This window comes from Ornithorhynchus anatinus, chromosome 21 (assembly GCF_004115215.2).
Source record: "Ornithorhynchus anatinus isolate Pmale09 chromosome 21, mOrnAna1.pri.v4, whole genome shotgun sequence".
NCBI lineage: Eukaryota > Metazoa > Chordata > Mammalia > Monotremata > Ornithorhynchidae > Ornithorhynchus > Ornithorhynchus anatinus.
In genome coordinates, this window is record NC_041748.1 from 11,171,250 (window position 1) to 11,193,019 (window position 21,770).

Below are 21,770 nucleotides of genomic sequence, written 5' to 3' on the forward strand. Positions count from 1 at the left end.
GGGAGGGCGCGCATGCGCGGAGGATCCCGGACTTCCCGGTGTGGCGGCGCCGGGATCATGGAGAAGCTGCGCCGGGTGCTGAGCGGGCGGGACGATGAGGAGCAAGGGCTGACGGCGCAGGTGGTCTCCTCCATCCCCCCCGATCCTCCCCCCTGCAGAGCGTGGTGGGGAGGGTGGCTGCCCATCCCGGACATTCCGCTTTGGCACGGCCGGCTCGGGCTGGTGCGCGGGGGAGGGGGCCTTGCCAAGCGCTCAGTACAGTGCTCGGGAGGCGCTCAGGCAGTAGCATCGGAGCGCGCGCCTCTGGGTGCCGGGCAACGCTGGGCTGCGAGCGGGGTGGGGAGGGGCGGCGCCCCCCCCCCTCCCCCCCAAGCGCTTCGCCCGGTGCTCAGCCAAATATTACTGGGTAGCGAAGTGAAAATTAGAGGCAGCGGATGTAACAACCCATCCCAGGGAGATGGGGGTGGGGGGTGGGGGGTCAGCCGGAGGGTGCAGTGGGGTCCAGAAAAGGTTTTTTAGCATAGGTGAGGCTGGAACATATTTCGTAGTAATTGTGCCACACGTAACTTTTCTCTCATGAACCCCTTCTGACACAGGGACGGTAATAATAATAATGTTGGTATTTGTTAAGCGCTTCCTATGTGCCAAGCACTGTTCTAAGCGCTGGGGGAGACACAGGGGAATCAGGTTGTCCCACGTGGGGCTCCCAGTCTTCCTCCCCATTTTACAGATGAGGTCACTGAGGCCCAGAGAAGTGAAGTGACTTGCCCACAGTCACACAGCCGACAAGTGGCAGAGCTGGGATTCGAACTCATGAGCCCTGACTCCAAAGCCCGGGCTTTTTCCACTGAGCCACGCTGCTTCTCAATAAATCCCTTTGAACGAAGGTGATGTAATCCAGCCTCTCTTTGAAGGCTTGGGACCTTCACACCAACAATAATGTTGGTCTTGGTTAAGCACTTACTATGTGCCGAGCACCGTTTTAAGCGCTGGGGGAGATACAGGGTCATCAGGTTGTCCCACGTGAGGCTCCCAGTCTTCATCCCCATTTTACAGATGAGGTAACTGAGGCCCAGTGAAGTGACTTGCCCACAGTCACCCAACTGCCAAGTGGCAGAGCCGGGATTCGAACCCGTGACCTCCGACTCCCAAGCCCTGGCTCTTTTCACTGAGCCCCGCTGCTTCTCTCTTGTGCAGCTTGATTCGGCCTGGAGCCGGAGACGAGTTTATGTGATCCGATGGAGAATACCTCCAATTAAAGCCCTGGATGTAATTTACTTGTCTTTTTGTTACAAATGACAATTTTCGTACTTGCGAAGTGCGGTGTCTGCAGGAGGCCTTTATGTCAAAACCGCCCATCAGTTTGTCGAACAAAGCGTCGCTTTCGTAGATCCCTTGGGATTTTTGGGAAGATTAGGAGTTCAGTTTCAGACGTATTGAACTAAAGGACCTGGAGGTGTGAGGAGATGTGAGATTTCAGAGGAGTTGAGGGGTTGGGGCCAGCGAACTAGATTTGGGAGGTGTCAAGGTGGTAGCTGAAGCCACGGGAACGGATGAGCTTCCCCACCAAGTGAGGGTAAAGTGAGAAGAATAGGAGAGTGTGAACCGAGCCTTGAGAAACAACCTAATGGCGGGAGTCGGGGCGGAAGAAGAGCCGGCCAAAGAGGATGAGGAGAACCGGTCCGAGAGCTAAAACGATAACGAGGAGAGGACTGTGTTAATAAAATCAGTAGCAGTTTGGATAGCATCTGCAAAAGGAGGAAGTGGTCGGTGGTGATGGCTAAAAAGTAAAGAAGAGTGGAGAGGAGGCCATGTGGAAATCATTGGTGATCTCGGAGAGTGTGGTCTTAGTGGGCTTGAAGGGGCAGGAACCAAATATTACTGGGTAGCGAAGTGAAAATTAGAGGCAGCGGATGTAACAACCCATCCCAGGGAGATGGGGGGTCAGCCGGAGGATGCAGTGGGGTCCAGAAAAGGTTTTTTAGCATAGGTGAGGCTGGAGCATATTTCGTGGTAAATGTGCCATGCGTAACTTTTCTCTCTCCTTCCTAGACTGTGAACCCCATCTAGGACTGGGACGGTGTCCAACTTGGTTACCTTGTTTTGGCACGTGATAAGTGCTTAGCCAATGCCTTATTATTATTATTGTCATTATTAGCACTGGGGTAGATTCAGGAAAATCAAGTCGGACACGGTCTCTGTCCAACTCATGGAGTTCACAGTCTAGGCGGAGGGGAAGGAGTCCTCGGAGCGAGCGGTTGAAGATGGCAGTTAGGGAGGGCACAAAGCGATTTCAGAGGGCAAGAGAGGATGGGGTCAGATGTGACGGGGGACCTTTGGAGAGGTGGCCGGGAAGGATGAGAGCGTGGATTTAGGGGTGGGAAAGAGTCGGAGAGGTCAGTGGGAGCACCTTTGAGTGCTCAGGGCTAGGGGTTTCAATTTTATAAAAAAGAGAGTGGGATTCAGGGGAGAATTAAAGGTCTGGAATAATTGGTGTGGGGGGGGGCAGTGGACTTGGGATAAAGAGGGAGGGGAAATATTCTTGTTACTGTTACTGCCTTTCCAGCTGCTATTCTCCAGCTCTGCAGTCAGTCAGTGGTATTCGTCGAGCCCTTAACTTAGTGCGGAGCGGTTGGCAGCGTATACCGAAGCTCGCCTCTTAACCGTTCCCTGCCCTCTTTCGTGCCCACCACCTACCAGTAGCCCAGGCTGCTCTCCTGCCTTGGAGTTCCCTCCCTCAAGAAGGGAAAGGGAGCTTCCAGACCGACCTCTGCCCCTAAAATAGGGCAAGAGGAATCATTCCCACCACGATTTAGGAATGGGTCGGAAAGCCACAGCCCGAAAGGAGGTGGCAAAAACTGGAGCTGCCGTTTCGTCCGCACTGGCCATCTCCAAGAGGTGACGGCTGCCTGCTCTAACCCTAAATCTGCAGGGGGAAATGAATCGCTTCTCCTTCTCGGCGCCAATTCCATGGCTGCCGTGAGCCTTCGAGCTCCCGAGGAAGTGGGAGAAAAAGGGTGGGAAGAAGCACCCTAACTTTTCCCCAGAGCAAAGGCACTAAGACCATACCGGAAGAACCTCAAGGGACCGGGGAAGTAACACCTCAACCCGTCAGTCTTGTCTTTCCCCCTTTTCTTTTCAGCTGTATTTTTGGTTTTGTTGAGGTTTTTTTAATGGTATTTAATGCTTACTATGTATCAGGCACCGATTTAAGCGTGGGACACCGTCCCTATCCCCCTTTGGGCTCACAGTCTTAATCCCCATTTAACAGATGAGGTAACTGAGGCACAGAGAAATTAAGTGATTTGGCCAGGGTCACCCAGCAGACAAGTGGTAGACTAGAACCCAAATCCTCTGACTCTCAGGCCTCTGTCCATTAGGCCACGCTGCTTTGTGCTTTATGGGCCCATTACAGCCTTGTTCGTCCTCCTGTCCCCACTATTTATAAGCCAGTTTTATCTGACCATTTTCCCGTTAGATTGTAAGCTTCTGGAGGACAGTGAGTAAATGCAGAGTTTCTGTTGTATTTAGTATTTATTTCGTTATGATATTCATGCAGCACTTACCGTGAGTCAAGCTCTGTTCTAAATGCTGGGGTGGGTACAGGATAGGTTCATTCATTCAATAGTATTTATTGAGCGCTTACTATGTGCAGAGCACTGTACTAAGCGCTTGGAGTGTACAAGTCGGCAACAGATAGAGACAGTCCCTGCCCTTTGATGGGCTTACAGTCTAATCGGGGGAGACAGACAAGAACAATGGCAATAAATAGAGTCAAGGGGAAGAACATCTCATAAAAACAATGGCAACTAAATAGAATCAGGGTGACGTACATCTCATTAAACAAAATAAATAGGGTGATGAAGATATATACAGTCGAGCGGACGAGTACAGTGCCGAGGGGGTGGGACGGGAGAGGGGGAGGAGGAGAGGGAAAGGGGGGAGAAGAAGGTTTAGCTGCGGAGAGGTGAAGGGGAGGTAGAGGGAGCAGAGGGAAAAAGGGGGGAGCTCAGTCTGGGAAGGCCTCTTGGAGGAGGTGAGTGTGGATCTCACAAATGGGAAGCAGCGTGGCTCAGTGGAAAGAGCCCGGGCTTGGGAGTCGGAGGTCATGGATTCGAATCCCGGCTCTGCCACTCGGCAGCTGTGGGACTGTGGGCAAGTCACTTCACTTCTCTGGGCCGCAGTTACCTCATCTGTAAAATGGGGATGAAGACTGTGAGCCTCACGTGGGACAACCCGATGACCCTATATCTACCCCAGCGCTTAGAACAGTGCTCGGCACATAGTAAGCGCTTAACAGATACCAACATTATTATTATTATCTGAGGGGGAGGGAGAACAGATATTTACCCCCATTTTACAGATGAGGAAACTGGGGTACAAAGAAGTTAAGTGACTTGCCCGAGGACACAGAGCAAGCAATTGACAGAGCCAGGAGTAGAACCCGGGTCTTCTGACTCACAGGCCCCTGCTTTTTCTATTAGGTCACACTGCTTCTCTGAAATCTTTAGTACAGTGCTTCACACAAAGTAGGGATTCATTAAATGCTATTGCAGAATTGATTGGCTGGCGTTCAGTAATTCTGCAGAGAAGCAGCATGGCTTAGTGGAAAGAGCCCGGGCTCGGGAGTCAGAGGTCATGGGTTCTAATCCCGGCCCCTCCACCTGTCAGCCTAGTGACTTTGGGCACCTCGCTTAACCTCTCCGTGCCTCAGTGACCTCATCTGTAAAATGGGGATTAAGACTGTGAGCCCCACCTGGGACAACCTGATTACCTTGTACCTACCCCAGGGCTTAGAACAGTGCTTGGCACATAATAATTGCTTAATAAATACCATTATTACTAATAATAAAGAGGCTTTGGGTGACTGGAGCTCTTCTTTCCTCTAGCTAGATAACTCAGTGTTTTCCAGGCTTAAGCCATACTTATTCGTGCAGTTCAAGTACTTCCCCCGTACCAGAAATAGTATTTACTAAGCACTTACTGAGTGCAGAGCCTTGTACGCAGTGCTTGGAGAGAATACACAGGTGGGAATTAGACACGGTCCCTGTCCCTTTGAGGCGGTGGGGACCCCCACAATCAAGGAGCCTCTGCCTTTCCTTGCCTCGCTTCGCATGAGAACTGGCAGGGTGGAACTATGAAATCTCCATGAGGCATAGGTGCCTGGGTTGAATTTGCAATCCACACCACACGGGACATCATCTTTTAGCTTTTTCTTAATTCTGTGAGTTTGGCCTCTCAACCCCGGGTGTTACATTTCCCAATCGTTATTTAGTTCTTTATCTACTTTTCATGCATACCCAAGGATTAAAAGATGACTCTGCTAAGGTAAGGAATATCAATTCACTCTTTGTTCTGGGGAACAAAAAAAAGTAATTCCTGCTTTCAAGAATTATGACCTGACACTGGTGATTCTAGTACAGTTTACAGTATTTCAGTTAGAAGGACCAGGTTCTTCTTTCTGTAAATCCTTAGTAGCTTAGTCATTTACGCGCTGTGCATCCAGACTTGTTAGTAAAATGAGTGTGATCAGTGTGACAAATCTGTGCATCCAGATTCGTTAGTAAAATTGAGTGTTCGGTGGATGAGATGTAGTTACATATGTGTGTATGGATATATAATGAATTCTATATAAAGTATATTAACATATCATTTGTGGTTTGACTAGAAATTAGAAAATCAGGTATTTTCTGTAGAAGAAATGCAAGGTGAAAAAATGGATTGAACTGACTCTTTATATGACCCTGGAATTCTTGATTTGTTTTCATTTCACAGTGTTCTTTTCCTGTTAGGATACATCCGTAGCTAGGATTAAAGTACATCCTAACATTTTCTTTACAGAGGGTGCCACCTGGAATAGGTAACGCTATTAAAGACTTAACCCGGTTGAATAAAAAACTTGTATTTGTGTAAAAATCTCTCTGTTTGGAGCATGTTATAATAAGTCAGAGCATGAACACACAAAAAAGCATTCTCAGAATTGGCTTGAATGATTGCCCCTGCTCTTCAAGAAATTGTAATGATTGTCAGTCAACGATGGGAAAACAGTCTTTTAATCGTCTTTTTTTTCTCTTTTTTCCTTCCAAGGTGCTGGATTCCACTTCACTTAGTTTTGGCACTAGGTTGAGGTGGTTTGCCATATGTTTCGTATGTGGCGTTTTGTGTTCTTTTCTTGTAAGTTAAAAGTTATGCTTTATATGAGACTTCTAATTGAAAATCATTTCCATTCCACCGTCTGACAGTGACGCACATTAATTTGGGGAGGGAAGGAGAGACGGCGTAAGCCGTAAATCCAGGGTTGCCGAACTGTAATGCATGCTAAATTGAGGTTCACCATTTTGAAAGTATTGGGGATTTATGTAGAATCACTGCATTCCCCTGAAAAATTTGGGAAGTTGAAATCTAGTATGAAAGTAATATAAATCTTTCCCTTTGTATTATGAGCCAGTGAAAGTAATTCCGGGACTGCCTGAAATACTTATGTAATTTATTTACTTTAATTTACTTTGTCATTTACTTTATGTAATAATATGACTGTCTGTCTCCCCCTCTAGACTGTAAGCTAATTATGCAGGCCTTGTATCTGCTAATTTGTCAGCTGTGTGACTGTGGGCAAGTCATTTAACTTCTCTGTGCCTCAGTTCCCTCATCTGTAAAATGGGGATTAAGACTGTGAGTCCCACGTGGGACAACCTGATTCCCCTGTGTTTACCCCAGCGCTGAGAACAGTGCTCTGCACATAGTAAGCGCTTAACTAATACCAACTTTATTAATTCTCCTGGACTACACAGTTCAGTGCCCTGCACAGAGTGAGCACTCGATAAATACCATTGTTCGATTGAAAGGCACTATGTCTGTGTAGTTCTCAGCTTCCCTAAAGAACATGACCAAAGTCTTCCTGACCGCTGGGGCAGAAGGAGTGGGAAATGTAGCTCAATGTATTTGTGCCAAACAACAATTCACCAGAAGGAGACAATAAACTATTGAATGCTGAATTACTGTCAGTTTGTGACGACTTAGTAGGGGGCAGATCATTTAGATCTTAGTGGCACTCTTGTTTTCTGAACACATTGCACAGTTGGTTTTAAATTGTTCTAAAATCTCACACAGGGAATGGGATTGTTGTGGCTACCAGGTGGAGTGAAACTTTTTGCTGTTTTTTACACCTTTGGAAATATTGCAGCATTAGCCAGGTATGATTTTGTTTTTCATTTTTATAGCACGTCTAGAATGCCTTGATTTATGTTATAATTTACCAGATACATATATGTATTCCGACTCTTCAAGGAAGATATTTGCAACAGTTTGTGGGGCTCAAAGGAGAGAGGGTATTGCAGCCCAGAATGAATTTCTTGGACAGTTGAGGAACTCCCAAGACTTGCAAAAATGGTGGCCCTTGAAATCATTGACCCCTTTCTGTAATGGTTAGAATTCAGGAAGTGAAGAAAATCCCTCCTTGCAATTGTCACTAAAGTGATCCTGTGGTGGGTTTTTTTCAATATTCCTTTCACTTTCAGAAGCAGCAGGATTTCATTTTTCTGTGAATAACGGGGAACGGGGCATGGGATAGTTCTGGCTTTAACACGGCCCCGCTGTCCTCCTATGTGTGACGATTCTGGATCCGGGATTTAACAATTACAAGAGCGAGCAGGAATGAGCTCGCAACACTCATCCAAAAGATTTGGCTGTGTGGAGCACAGCTTGTAAAAACTGTATAATTTGCTGCCCGTGGCCAGAAGATAGAGAAAGGGTTCTGAGCCTGTGGATAGAATATTTGTCTCTGGCGTTTTTGTGTTGTAGGTGAGCTCTGAGATCTTTCATACCTGTAAAAGTAGCGTATATACCTGCTTTTTATAGATAATTGGAGCCTTGGATCAACAGATTCTTGCTTTCTGGAATTGTATTGGTTACTTGTGGAGTGAACGTTTAACCACATGATTTTATGGTAGAGTAAATGGGAAGGCCCTGTCTTTATTTCTCTGGGAACAAAGCTTTGTCTTTACAGAATGCTACGCTAGGATATTTTGTAAATCAGACTCAGAAAAAATTTATGTTGGCTAAATTGGTCTCCAGAGAAAATTGTAGTTCATCTGTGTGCATAAATTGCTAAAATAGAGTTGTGTTTGTCTCACTTTTTTGTCCTTTTTCAAATAGCACTTGCTTCTTGAAGGGACCTGTGAAACAACTGAAGAGCATGTTTGAGCCCACAAGATTGTTTGCTACGATTTGCGTGTTGGTAAATACAATTATATCAAATACTGTTTTGCTCAGTGGTTTAAATTATACCCCTTGTACATGGTGAGGGAAGAACGACTTTTATCTAAGAACTGTTTCTTGGAGGCAACCCTGTTTGTCCCTAAATGCCATGAATGAAGAATGTACCATATTTTGCCTGGATGTAGCTTTTCCAGTGATTGTAACGTAGTAGCCAGAGTGGAGTAGATTTGAAGAAACAGGAGAGGGTCAGAGACAAGAAAACAGGGATTTAAAAAAAAAAAAATGGATCCTGCAAGGCAGAGTTAGAGAAGTTGGAGTTGAAGTGTGGAGAAAAGAAGCCTGAGGGAGATTTAATAACTGCCTTCAGGCCTAGGAGGGTTTCTTGGAGGAAGAAAAGACTTGAAGTTTAAACAGGAGAGATTATCCTTGTGTGTCAGGTATGGGCACTTAGGATGATGAAACCCCAGACTACACCATTTAAGGAGAATGTGAGTTCACCATTCCTCACGTCTTTAAGGAAAGAATGGAGAAATGTTGACAGGGTGGCCTTCAGGAGGCTGGATCGGAGGACCTTCAAAACCTCTTCTGTCCCTATAATCTTATTCTAATAATTCCTGTGTCCCTTGCACTGAAATGCAAGTTAGAACATTTTTGCCTTTTGCTTTATGATTGCTTCTCACCCTGAAACGGGGGAAGAAAACCAAAGCTCCTTACAGTTGTGTCCGAGGCTGGGCGCCAGCTGTCCCTTCGTCACTCTCTGTTCTTCGAGACCTAGGCTTCGTTCTGTACCTTTCTGCTCCCGTCCCTTTGTTGGTGCCTTTGGTCGTGGCTATAACCGTCCCCACCGCTGCCTTCATGACAGACCGCCGCTTTCCCCATCTCCACGGCGCTTCTGAAACCACACCTCTTCCAGGAAGCCTTACCCGGTTCATTCACCCCCCATCCCAAATTGGGTCAATCCAGCAGCCTTACGCAACCCATGTGTTCTCACCCGTCCTCAGCTTTTCCGTTTAGATGTGTATCCCCAGTTCTCCTGTATTGCAGGGGTTGCGTTCTGTCAAAAGCCCGTATAATGGTAAATTTAGGCTGCAGTCCACACGGTGTTAAGTGCTGCCATGTTAAGCCAGGTGTTTATCCTATCGTTCTCCTGCCTCCTGACTCCCCCCACTCCAATCTATCCCGCACTCTGCTTCCCAGATCATTCTTCTACAAAACTATTCAGTTCATTATTCCTCAAGAACCTCCGGTTGTTGCCCATCGACCACTGCACCAAGCAGAAATTCCTCACCGTTGGCTTTAAAGCACTCGACCACCTATCTCACCTCGCTTCTCTCCTGCTACAGTCCAGCCTGCACACTTCGTTGCACTTAATGCTACCCTGCTCACCGTCCCTCAGTCTCACCTGTCTCGCCGCCGACCTCTCGCCCACGTCCTGCCTCTGGCCTGGAACGTCCTCTGTCTTCATATCTGCCAGACAATTACTCTCCCCAACTTCAAAGCCTCACTGAAGGCACAACTCCAAGAAGTCTCTGTGACTAAGCCCTCATTTTCTCTTCTACCACTCCCTTCTGCGTCGCCCTGATTTGCTCCCTTTATTCAGCCCTCCCCCAGCCCCACAGCACAGTATCTGTAATTCATTTATTTATATTGCTGTCTGTCCCCCGCTCTAGACTTTAAGCTCACTGTGGGCAGAGAGGAAGTCTAACAGCTCCCAAACACCTAGTACAGTGCCCTGCACATAATAAGCACTAAGTAAATCCAATTGATTCAATGCCACATCCGCTCATAAACCGTTTCTTTTGATCCCGCTTCACCCTGTATCCAAATAGGCTTCTGTGATTGATTGAATCAGTTGCTCTTATTGAGCACTTAGTGTGTGCAGAGGACTGTACTAAGCGGTTGGGAGAGTCCCCTATAACAGAATGGATGGACATGTTCTCTAATTCGCTAATAATGTGCTAGCCAAATCAGGTGGTGAAAATGTTAGGGCAGAAGTAAGAATAATAACAATAATGATGATGGTATTTGTTAAGCGCTTACTATGTGCCAAGCACTGTTCTAAGCGCTGGGGTAGATACAAGGTTCTCAGGTTGTCCCACGTGGGGCTCACAGTTTTAATCGCCATTTTACAGATGAGGTAACTGAGGCACAGAGCAGTTAAGTGACTTGCCCAGAGTCACACAGCTGACAAGTGGCAGAGGCGGGATTAGAACCCACGACCTCTTACTCCCAAGCGATGCTGCGGTATTAAGTGCTTGTGTGCCAAGCACTGTACTAAGTGCTGGGCCAGATACAAGATAAGCAGATTGGACGCAGCCCCTGTCTTCAAGGGACTCCAGGGACCAAGGGGGAGGAAGAACAGGTATTTGCTCCTCATTTTCCAGATGAGGAAAGTTAAGTGACTCGCCCAAGGTCACACAGCCGGCAAGTGGCAGAGCCGAGAACCCAACCTCTCTGACTTCCAGGCCTGTGCTCTTTCCACTGGGTCACACTGCTTCCCCTAATGGACTCAGGGTGTGTTCAACTGTACTTCAGTTATGTGTTCGTCCTTTTCACCCCGACAGGCTCTTCCTGCTAGGAAATGCTCTTTCCTGTTCCCACTATCTGTAAATAATTCATATCTACTTGTGTCTCCCATTGGCTTGTCAGTTTTGGGTGGGGGAGGGAACACTTGTTTTGCTTCTGGCGCGCTCTCCCCGGGTCTTGTTTGAGCCCAAAGGACGGCTGAGAACTCAGTGCAGTAATTCTGCCTCCAAACGACCAAGGCAGCTAAATGTTAAGCTCTGGGAGGACAGAGACTTCCTCAGGAAACTCTGCAGAAGTATTATTCATTCCTTTAATAGTATTTATTGAGCGCTTACTATGTGCAGACCACTGTACTAAGCACTTGGAATGGACAATTTGGCAACAGATAGAGACAGTCCCTGCCCAATGACGGGCTCACAGTCTGATCGGGGGAGACGGACGGCAGAGCAAAACAGAATGAAACAAAAACAAGACAACATTATCACGATAAATAGAATCAAGGGGATGTACGCCTCATTAACAAAATAAATCGGTAATAAAAAATTACAGTAGCCCTGTAGGAACAGGAAAACTCCAACACAGTCTCCAAAATAAGTAACAACCGTACTGACCCGGAATCCTGCCTACCAGGCAGCCCTCGAAACCTCAGGCATAGCCAAGGCAAAGTCACCAGAACTGGTTTGCTGCAAATAACTCAGGTATAATGTCTACCTGCCGCACAGCAGTTACTGCCTCAACAGCACCTTGACTTGGATAAAAGTAACGCTTGCGAAAACACGCGTTGCCAAGTGCAACGCGGCTTCGGGAGCCCCGCCCCATAGGCAGTGGGACGCCAAAGCATCCCTACGTCGGGACAAAGATAAGAACCCCTATACGTCGCGCCAAAAGTGTTTCGTACGGGTGACCCTGTGCAGGCCATCCCAGCACCTTGGAAGAATGAAGATGGTTTAGCCTCATCGCGGATAGGGAGTATTGAGGAGAATAGCAAAGCGTGTTTACCATTTCTTCAGAATTCCTAAAGAACGCTAACCCTTCATTTCCCTTCCCCACCCTCGCCTCTGGGTTGCCGATGCACATGAGGCCGACCCCACCCTCAGTGCCACAGCTCTCATGTACGTCTCCTTATGCTATACCTTTTTTGAAAAAATGATATTTGTTGCTTCCCGGGTGCCAGGCACTGTACTAAGTGCTGGGGCAGTTGATCAGGTTGGATCACATGGGTCTCACGATGGTAATCCCCGTGTTACCGGTGACGTAACTGAGACACAGAGAAGTGAAGCCAAGTGACTCGCCCAAGGTCACACAGCAGACAAGAAGCGGTGCTGATATTAGAACCCAGGCCCTTTTGACTCCCAAGCCCATGTTCTTTCCTCTAGTCAGTCAGTTGTATTTATTGAGCACTGAGTGCAGAGCACTGTACTGAGCGCTTGGGAGAATACAATATAATAATGAACAGACGCATTCCCTGCCCACAGCGAGCTTACAGTGTAGCTCTGTATTTTAAGAACTGTTTTGCTACATCATATTCCCACTGTAAACATTCTTTTTTTTTTTTTCCCTCCCTTAGCTCTGTTTGATATTCACTCTGTGCGCTGTTCTTTGGGTAAGTCATGCCAACTCCACCACTTTTCTTTTAAACTTACAGCTGTCTCGATGGAGGGAAACTGGGGAAAGTCCACTGAATAAAGTATTGCTGGGGAAATAACTCGGGAGCCCTCCCTAAATACATAAATGCCCACCAAATTGCAAAACGTTAGTAAAACAATAGTGCTCATTTCTTGGAAGTGGCAAGTTGTCGTTCTTAACTTTCCTGTGTAAGCATTAAAGATGCAGTTTTGGATATGGCCCGTCTGGCCCTTTATAGGTACGTATGGAAGAAAAAGCCGAGGTCCTCAAAGGAACTGTGCCTTCTGAGAGTGGGTATTTTGAAATACCCATCCTCATGATGGAAAGGGGAAAGATTAGGGTAAATCGTTCAAAAAAATTAATCAATGGTAGGTATTTGGCATGTACTTACTGTGTGCAGAGCACTGTGCTAAATGGGAGAGCACAATCAATAATTAGGGTAAATCGTTCAAAAAATGAATGGTAGGTATTTATCAAGTACTTACTGTGTGCAGAGCACCAATTGGTATTTATTGAGCGACTACTTCGAGAGCAATGTATTAAGTACTTTGGAAAGTACAACACACCAGACATGATCCCTGCCAACAAGGCGTTTATAGTCTACAAGGGGAGGCAGTCATTAAAGTAGATTAGGGCTAGAGGAAACCAGAGCGTATAAGAATATTTACACAAGCATTGTGGGGTCGAGGTTGAGTATCAAAATACTTAAGGGGTACACGGCCAAATTCATATTGGATCCAGAGTGGAAGGTAGATACGGGAAATGAAGGGCGTCGTCCGAGAAGAGCCCTTGGAGGAGATGGGATTTTGAAGGAGGGGAGAGTAGTAAACTCCCCATTGGCCTTTCTTCCATCCTAATCTTCAGCCCCTCAGCTGTCTTCGACGCTGCTTCTCCTGGAAACATCATCCAACCGTAGCTCACTGATGCTGTCCTTCCCTCGTTTTCCTCCTGTCTCTGACTGCTCATTCTCAGTGTCTTTCACGGGCTCCTCCTCTGCCTTCCACACCGTCACTGTGCGAGTCCCTTAAGGCTCAGTTCTCTGTCCCCTTGTAATCCCTATGTACACCCACTCCTTCGCTCCCATGGCTTCAACTACCATCTCTTTGCAGTTGATTCCCAAATCGACATCTCCGGCCCCGATCTCTCCCCTCTGCAGTCTTGCATTTCCTTCTGCCTTCGGGGTATCTCTTCTTTGACGTCCCGCCAATATCTAACACTTAGCGAGTCTAAAACGGAACTCCTATCTTCCCACCCAAATCTTGTCCTCCTCTTGACTTTTCCATCACAGTAGGCAGCCCCGCCGTCCTCCCTGTCTCACAAGCCTGTATGTAACCTTAGCGTTACTATTGACTCATTTCTCCCATTCACCAATTTCTCTCATTCATTTCTCTCTCTCACCAAGTCCTCTCAATTCACCCTTCACTAAAAATTCACCCTACTCCATCCAGACTGCTAACACAATAATCCGAGCATTCTCTCTCACTTTGATTCCTGCATCGGCCTCCTTGCTGATCTCCCTGCCTCCTGCCTCTCCCCAGTCCAGTCCATATTTCACTCTGCTGCCCAGGTCATTTTTCTGTGAAACTGTTTAGTCCCTGTTTCCCCAATCCTCAAGAACCTAAGGTGGTTCCTTAGGTCCCTGGAACCTAAGGCATCAGAGAAACTCCCTACTAAAGGCATTTAAATAATCACCCTGCCCCATCTTACCTTACCTTCCTGATTCCCTACACAGTCCAGCCTTCACACTTCAGTTTTCTAATGCTGACCTACACACTGTACCTCTGTCTCGTCTCTCTTGCGGCTGACCTCTCACCCGCGTCCTGCTTCTGGCCTGGAACACCCTCCCTCTTCGTATCCGACAGATGAAAACTCCCTCCATCTTAAAAGTCTTATTAAAAGCACAACTCCAAGAGGCTTTCCCTGACTAAACCCTCATTTCCTCTTCGCCCACTGCCTTCCGTGGCCCCTACCTTTATTCACCCCTCCCTCAACCCCCCAACACTTATCTGTACATATCTGTAGTTCATTTACTTTTTTTAATGCCTCCCCCCATCTGGGCTGTAAGCTTATTAAAGGCAGGGAACACGTTTACCAAGTCTGTAATGCCGTATTCCCCCAACCACTTAGTATTCTGCTTGGCCCCCAGGAAGCGCTCAATAAATACGATGAATTGATTGATTAATTGGACTGTCAGATATGAAGGGGGAGGGAGTTCCAGATCCGAGGGAGAACGAGGACAAGGGGGCGACAGTGGGGTAAACGAGATTGAGGTACAGAGAGAAGGCTGGTTTTAGAAGAGTGGAGCGTGCGGGTTGAATTGTAGTAGCCGATCATCCAAATAAGGAAGGAGAGAGAGAGCTAATGGAATGTTTAAAGCTGAGGAGTTTATGGAGGTGGATGGGCAAGTGCTGGAGGTAATCGATCAGTCGTATTTATTGAGCGCTTCCTTGTGCTTGTGAGAGTAGAGTATAAGAGTTGCTAGTCGTGTTCCCTGCCCACAACAAGCACGTGGTCTACGGGGGAGACGCACATAAATATAAATAAATTGCGAATATGTGCATAAGTGCTGTGGCTGAGGGGTGAATAACGGGTACAATTCCAACACCGCAAGGAAGGAAAGAAGGGAAAATGGGGGTTTAAGGAAGGCCCCTTGGAGGCGATGTGCTTTTAATAAGGCTTTGAAAATGGGAGAGTGATCGTCTGTCGGCCATGAAGAGGGAGGGCCGTTCCAGGCCAGAGGCAGGATGTGGGTGAGGGGTCGGGGGTGAGATAGATGAGATCGAGGTGCAGTGAGTAGGTTCATTCAGATCATACTTATTGAGTACTTACTGGGTGCAAAGCACTGTACTAAGGTTGGCATTAGAGGAGCGAAGCCTGCGGGCCGGGTTGCAGTAGGTGAGGTCGGAGGGGCAAGGTGATTGCTTTAAAGCCGATGGTGAGGAGTTTCTGTTGGAGGCAGAAGTGGATGGGCAGCCTCTTGTGGAATGGGGAAACATGGACTGATGGGTAGCAGAGTGAAATAAAGACTGAAGGTGGGGAGAGACAGGAGGCAGGGAGGTCAGCAAGGGAGCTGATGCGGTAATCAAGGCGGGATGGGTAAGTGCTGGAATTAACGCGGTAACCATCCAGATGAAGAGGAAAGGGCTGATTTTAGTGATTTTTGTGAAGGCAGAACCGACGGGATTTAGGGATTTTACGTGGGTTGAAGGAAAGAGATCAGTCGAGGATAACGCCAACGTTACGGGCTTGTGAGACAAGGAGGATGGTGGTGACTGGGTACGTGATGGGAGAGTCAGGAGGAGGACAGGCTTTGATGAGAATTTGATGGGGGCCGAGTTTAAGGTGTCCATGGAACAAGAAAGTTTCTAAGAATAATGGAAATGGGGCAGGGGTCTACACTGTGATTTTTACTTAGAGAGCTCGGTTCTCATGTCGGACAGGTTCTGGAATGGAACCCGAGCAATTGCGTGTAAGTCTGGGAGAAGATGCCGGAGTGGAGGCTCGTCGTGGGCAGGGCATGTGTCTGTTGTATTGCTGTTATTGTATTCTCCCAAGTGCTTAGTACAGTGCTCTGCATGCAGTAAGCGCTCCATAAATACGACTGACTGACCGACAAGGTGCCCACCACGATACACCCATTCATGACCCTTCCACTTTTTCTATGCTGGACCATCCTGGGATGGGTCTGTATTGGAAGCATTTTAAACTAATCGGTCGTTTCTCTGCTTTGTGTTTCAGTGGCATAAAAAAGGCCTGGCCCTTCTATTCTGCATATTACAGTTCCTAGCAATGACATGGTAAGACACTTTCTTGGTACTCATAAAATAAGCATTTCTCTGTTTGCTAAATTCAAATTAGATCCAACAGATAAAAATCACAGGAAAGCAATTAAATAGATATATTGTGTGCTTAGCAATCTGTCTTTTACTTCTCTGCACATAGCAGAGGCTTAATAAAAGCATCAAAGGAAGAAGAGTCATCATTTTCAACAGCATTTCAGTGCACAGAGCAGAACAAAATATCGGCTGGTTTAACACATTTCTGTTAACGTTTGGAAGTCTAATGTGCTTCAAATATAATTCTTATTAATTCTCATACTCTTAGGGCTCCGAACATCACCACAGCAGGAATATGTCTCTCTCTTGGCACCCATTAATGGTATTTATTGAGCACTGACTGTGTGCAGAGCACAGCGTTAAGCGCTCGGGAGAATACAGTACAACAGGGCTGGCAAACACATTCCTTGCCCACTGTGAGCTTTCAGTCATAATTGATTTCATGAAAATAGAGTACTAAATGCAACAGCTGTAGCGAAATGTAGTTTCCCACAGGATATAATGTAGAGTATATTTGTGTGTTCCCAGGATCAGAATTGACCACAACAATATACATATTTTTAGAGTAATTTAAAACATAAATATAGGTGAATTATATAATGATATTTATTAAACTAAGGTAGGTCCAAGGTGGATGAGATGGGGAAAAGTCCCTGGCCTACCCAAAGCTCACAGGCTACCTTATCTCCATTTTACAAATGAGGAAGCTGAGGCCCAGCAAGGTTAAGTGACTTTCCCAAGTCATATAGTAGGCAAGTGATATTACTGGCAGGCAGACCCGGGTCTCCTGATTTCTGGTCCCATGATCTTCCCACTGTACCACAGCGTCTCTGCATTTGAGTTATGTAATCGCTTAGCGATGTAAATGTGTGCCAATAATGAAAGACTGGGAGGAGCGGGGTTGTTTTAGTACATTTGTAAATACAGGAATGTATTTTTAGTGGTTCTCATTCGCGTCCTATCCAGCAAAAAGGCACTTTATGCTAATAAGCTAGAGATAACTACGCTGACAGAGCTGTGCTAGGTAGATTTGGGCAGGGAATATGTCTGTTTGTTGTTGGATTGTCCTCTCCCAAGCGGTTAGTAAAGTACTCAATAAATACGGTTGAATGAAGGAATGGATTTGCCAGTACGTTGGACTGGACTGCACTGCAGTCATTCTGTTCAAGTTAGTCAAACTTTGTGAAAGGGAGAAAGGGAAGTGTTTAAACCAAGGTACATTTCATTGAGTTCTCTCAAAGCTATTGTGGCATAAAAATTCAAATACACTAGGAGCCTTCTAATGGAAGTATAGACCTGTTCTTCATTGGTTTTATTGTTGTGCTTGAAGAAATCTGGATTTTCTTATAACATTAACCCAGAGGCTCATGAATTGACTTCAAAGTTTCCCAGTTAAAATACACTTGTCAGGATAAGCAAATCCTCACTTGGAAGAGAACTCTGAGAGCCTCACCTAACCTTGGGCCATTCTCCTAGAGTTCTTTTCTCTCCAGAGACCTTTAAGTTTTACTTTATACACCAGGCTGCTAGCCTTGATGTGGCAAGAGTTAATAATCAATTCAGGGAAACAGTGAAAATCCTCAAATTTCAGGCCTTTTTCTCTTTTCTTGTAGGTATAGTTTGTCATATATCCCATATGCAAGGTGAGTTTACCTGAATTTCCCTTTTTTCCCCCTCCTATTTGTGTTTTAAGCATTTGCCATGTGCTGTAAGCTCTTAATGTTGTCCTTTTATTTTAGCACCATAGCTAAGTTGTCTAATAATAATAGTATTTGTTAAGCACTTACTATGTGCCAGGCACTGTATTAAGTGCCGGGGTGGATACAGCAGATTGGGTTGGACACAGTCCCTGTTTCGTGTGGGGCTCACAGTCTTAATCACCAATTTACAGATGAGGTAACTGAAGCCCAGAGAAGTTAGGTGGCTTGCCCAAGGTCACCCAGCAGGCAAGTGATGGATCAGAACCCAGGTCCTTCTGACTCTCCCCATTGGGCTCCAGAAAATTGCAGGCCGCTAAATTGAGCACTTAGAGTCTTTTGTGGGAGCTTGTGTGGAGTGTTTTGGGTTGTTGGGCTTTTTTGGCGGGGTAGGGGGTGCCTGGAAGGGAGGAGATTGGTCATCCCCTCTTCTGAGTGACTTGTAATAATAATCATAATTACGGTATTTGTTAATAACTTACTCTATGCCAACCACCGTTCAAAGCACTGGAGTAAATTCAAGGTAATCAGGTTGTCCCATGTGGGGCTCACAGTCTCAGTCCCCATTTTACAGATGAGGTAACTGAGGCACAGAGAAGTCAAGCGACTTGCCCAGGGTCACCCGGCGGAACGGGGATCAGAACCCACGACCTCTGACTCCCAAGCCCGGGCTTTTTCCACTGAGCCACACTGCTTCCTCGTGAGCGTCCAGAATCTTCGAATCTGCATTGGACTGATACCCTGCCCGTTCCCAACACCCCCGAACGGTGGGGTGGTGAGGAGTTGCGTTGAAAGCCGAGGGGTTTTAAAGGGCCAAGATGATCTGTGGAAATGGGGTGTCAGCCGGCCGAACTCCGGAGCGTGAAAACTGCCCCTCCTCGTTTTAAGCCCAGTGAGTACCACCGCTGATCCCAGTTGGCTACAGGAGAGCATTTGAGATTGTTGAGCCTGGGGAGAGCCCAGTCTAGATCGGTCTCCCCCCAGCTTGATCTTGGATCTTTCACCAGGGCCCCCTAAGTGACCTCGGAGATCAGGAGAGGGGCAGGCGCAAGAGGGAGGCCAGGAGAGCCCAGTGGGAGTGGCCAGGGAAGCGGCTTTGCCCAAAGACGACGCCAACCCCAACTTTGTCATAGTATCGAGCGCTTACTTTGTGCACAACACTGTTGGAAGTGCTGGTGAAAGTCCGACACAACAATAGGCGGTGACATTCCCTGCCCACAACGAGCAGCAGCAGCGGCCCCCCAGTTGCAGGCTGTGACCAGTTAAGCCTGCTCCGTTGCCCGCTTCACTTTGTGGGTTGGGAAATCCCACTCGGACAATAGAGGCGTACGCATCTTGGTTAAACGCGCGGAAAGGAGGCAGAGATTGCAGTCGTGCGATTCACTAAGATCGCCTAGCTTTTATCTCGCAGGCCAAGGAAGAGTTCGGGTTGAACTCTTTCCTCAGACTTGAGCGATAGAATGGAGTAGCGGTCCCTAAAATGGCGGCCAAACAGGCGAAGGAAATGAAACGGAGTTGGCAAAAGGCACGCCGACATTGAGAGACAGCGGACCCTACTCTCAACATTTCGAGGAGTCGTCGCCTCAAAATGCCGGCTTGCAAGCTACGGATGTGTGTGCTTTTTCTGCAAACGGCGAAGGAGAACTAAAAGGGTAAATGGAAGGGTAAAGTCAGAGGTGGAAGCAGCAGGCTCGAGAGGAAAGATTGAACTGGGTCTCGAAGGCGCAAACGGAGAAACTGCCAGTCAGGATCCCATTTTCACGGAGTGAGACGATCCCGGCGGAGGGATCGATCCAGAGAGCGCGCCGTTTAACGGCCATTCCGGACAGCCGCCGAATGGGGTGCCGGCAGGTGGATGTCGAGGTCATTTTTATGGTTTGTGATCCCTGTTGGATGCCAGGGAATTTCCGTCTTTTTCTGTTCTCGCGTCAGAGTGATCCTCTTTGCTTTTCTATCCTCTGCAGTTCAGAAGGAGCAGAGTCACTGGTGGCCTAGAGATTAAATTAGAGCATTACACAGGATGCCCCTAGAAATTTGTAAATTCCAAATTGGTTGATTTAAAAAAGATGAAGGAATTTAATCCTTCCTCAGTTTGTACTAAGCGCTTGGGAGAGTAGAATGCAGAGCTGGTTGACAGAGTCCCCGCCCACAGAGAGCTTACAGGCACGGAGTAAAGAATTGAAATCCAGTTTCTGAACATTTCCAGGAGCACTTTTTAGGTTCCATTTTAATCTCCCCAGCAACTAGGGTCCACGGATAAGATAGTACCTGATCTGAATTCATGTTTACTTTCTCTGGCATGGGACAGAGCCCAGGCCTGGGAGTTAGAAGGTTGTGGGTTCTAATCCCGCCTCCACCCCGACGGCTGTGTGGTCTTGGGCAAGTCACTTCACTTTCTGGGCCTCAGTTACCTCATCTGCAAAACGGGGGATGAAGACTGCGAGCCGCACCTGGGCCGGGGACTGTGTCCAACCCGATTTGCTTGGATCCACCCCAGCTCTTAGTACAGTGTGTGGCACATAGTAAGCGCTTCACACATACCATTGAAATTAGTAGTGATATTAATGTGCTGACATTTTTCCCATGCATTTTCCTCAAGAGATGCGGTGAAAAAATGCTGTACGTCCATCATAAGTTGAACCGACAAAATCTCACGGAGAAGGACAGGAGAAGCCGAGGCCTTGCTTTCCACGGAAGTATGTTTCTTCAGATCTTACTCTTCACTCCAGAAAGAGCGATCAGACACCGTTTTGTATCCTGGTAAAGCACGTCTGTGTTTTGTGAAGCTTAAATGTTTTATTAAATAAATAGTTTCATTGTGCTGTTAATTGGATACATCTTTACCAAAGACCACGAGTCCTTCAACACTGCCTTAAGCGGTAACTGCTTTTAGACTGCTTTTATGGTTTAAATTTGATAAGAGTTGGGTGTGAATCTAGGCAGCCAGGGAGCTTTGCCATTCGTTCTTTTGAAGATACATTTTATAAAGGTTTTTACCTGGAATGTTAAAGCTTACTTTCATATAAATAACAAACTGTTCTGCGTAGTATGTACATTTATATATACTATGTTGGCGAAATTTTAAGATAAACTCTCTAAATAAAAGTTGATGTTTTCCAGAAGAGATTTCTGGCGGTGTAACTTATTTGTTGGAATCGGCGATTGGAATGGTAACAGATATAGGGGGCAGAAGGGCCCGCGGGTGATAAAAATAATATCCTGGCCCCCTGATTTCATGGGCTCGTAGATCATCGGCTTCAATCATCAGTATTCTTCTCCACAGAGGCGAGACCGGAGCCTTGTCTAGGTCTCCAGGGGCCGGCATTGGTAGGTAAGATAGCGTCACCATCCAAGGTATTTATCAAGGGCCGATTATGTGCGGAGCACTGTACCAAACGCTTGGGAGGGTACAACACAACCGAGTGGGTAGACGTGCACCCTGCCCAGAGGGAGCTTACACTCTAGAAAGCATCCACCCGGTTGCACCGGCTAGAACGAAGGAGAGGAACTGGTCAAAATGGTGGGACCTAGCAAAGGTTACAAAGACTCCAGAACCAGGAAGGGAGGGATAAATCCCACCCTGCTTCAACTACTCTAGTGCACTTTCCCAAGTGCCTGAGTTTCTCTGTGCTCAGGCATACTGTGCGCGTGCAATAAACACCCTCGGCGGACAGCCAGGGAAACAAGTTAGCTACTGACTCCGGAGATCTGTTGAGGGAAATTCGCAGTGGGTTTCAGGGGGTCGAGAACCCCAGGTTTCGCTGAGAAATGAGCACGTGATCAAAGATTAATCATTCAGTGGTATTTATTGAATCCTTGCTGTGATCAGAGAAGCAGCGTGGCTCAGTGGAAGGAGCCCGGGATGGGA

At 47.1% G+C, this 21,770-nt stretch overlaps 1 protein-coding gene across 1 annotated transcript; it reads left to right on the forward strand.

The window, feature by feature from the left end:
- SFT2D1 (SFT2 domain containing 1) lies at positions 1–21,028 on the forward strand. The gene is made up of 8 exons (XM_029049088.2): positions 1–120; positions 6,088–6,174; positions 7,111–7,193; positions 8,155–8,236; positions 12,311–12,346; positions 16,108–16,166; positions 17,819–17,848; positions 20,502–21,028. The coding sequence occupies exons 1-8, from the start codon at positions 13–15 to the stop codon at positions 20,539–20,541; spliced, it is 525 nt and encodes a 174-aa protein (XP_028904921.1). The 5' UTR covers positions 1–12; the 3' UTR covers positions 20,542–21,028.
- The last annotated feature ends 742 nt before the right edge of the window (positions 21,029–21,770 follow it).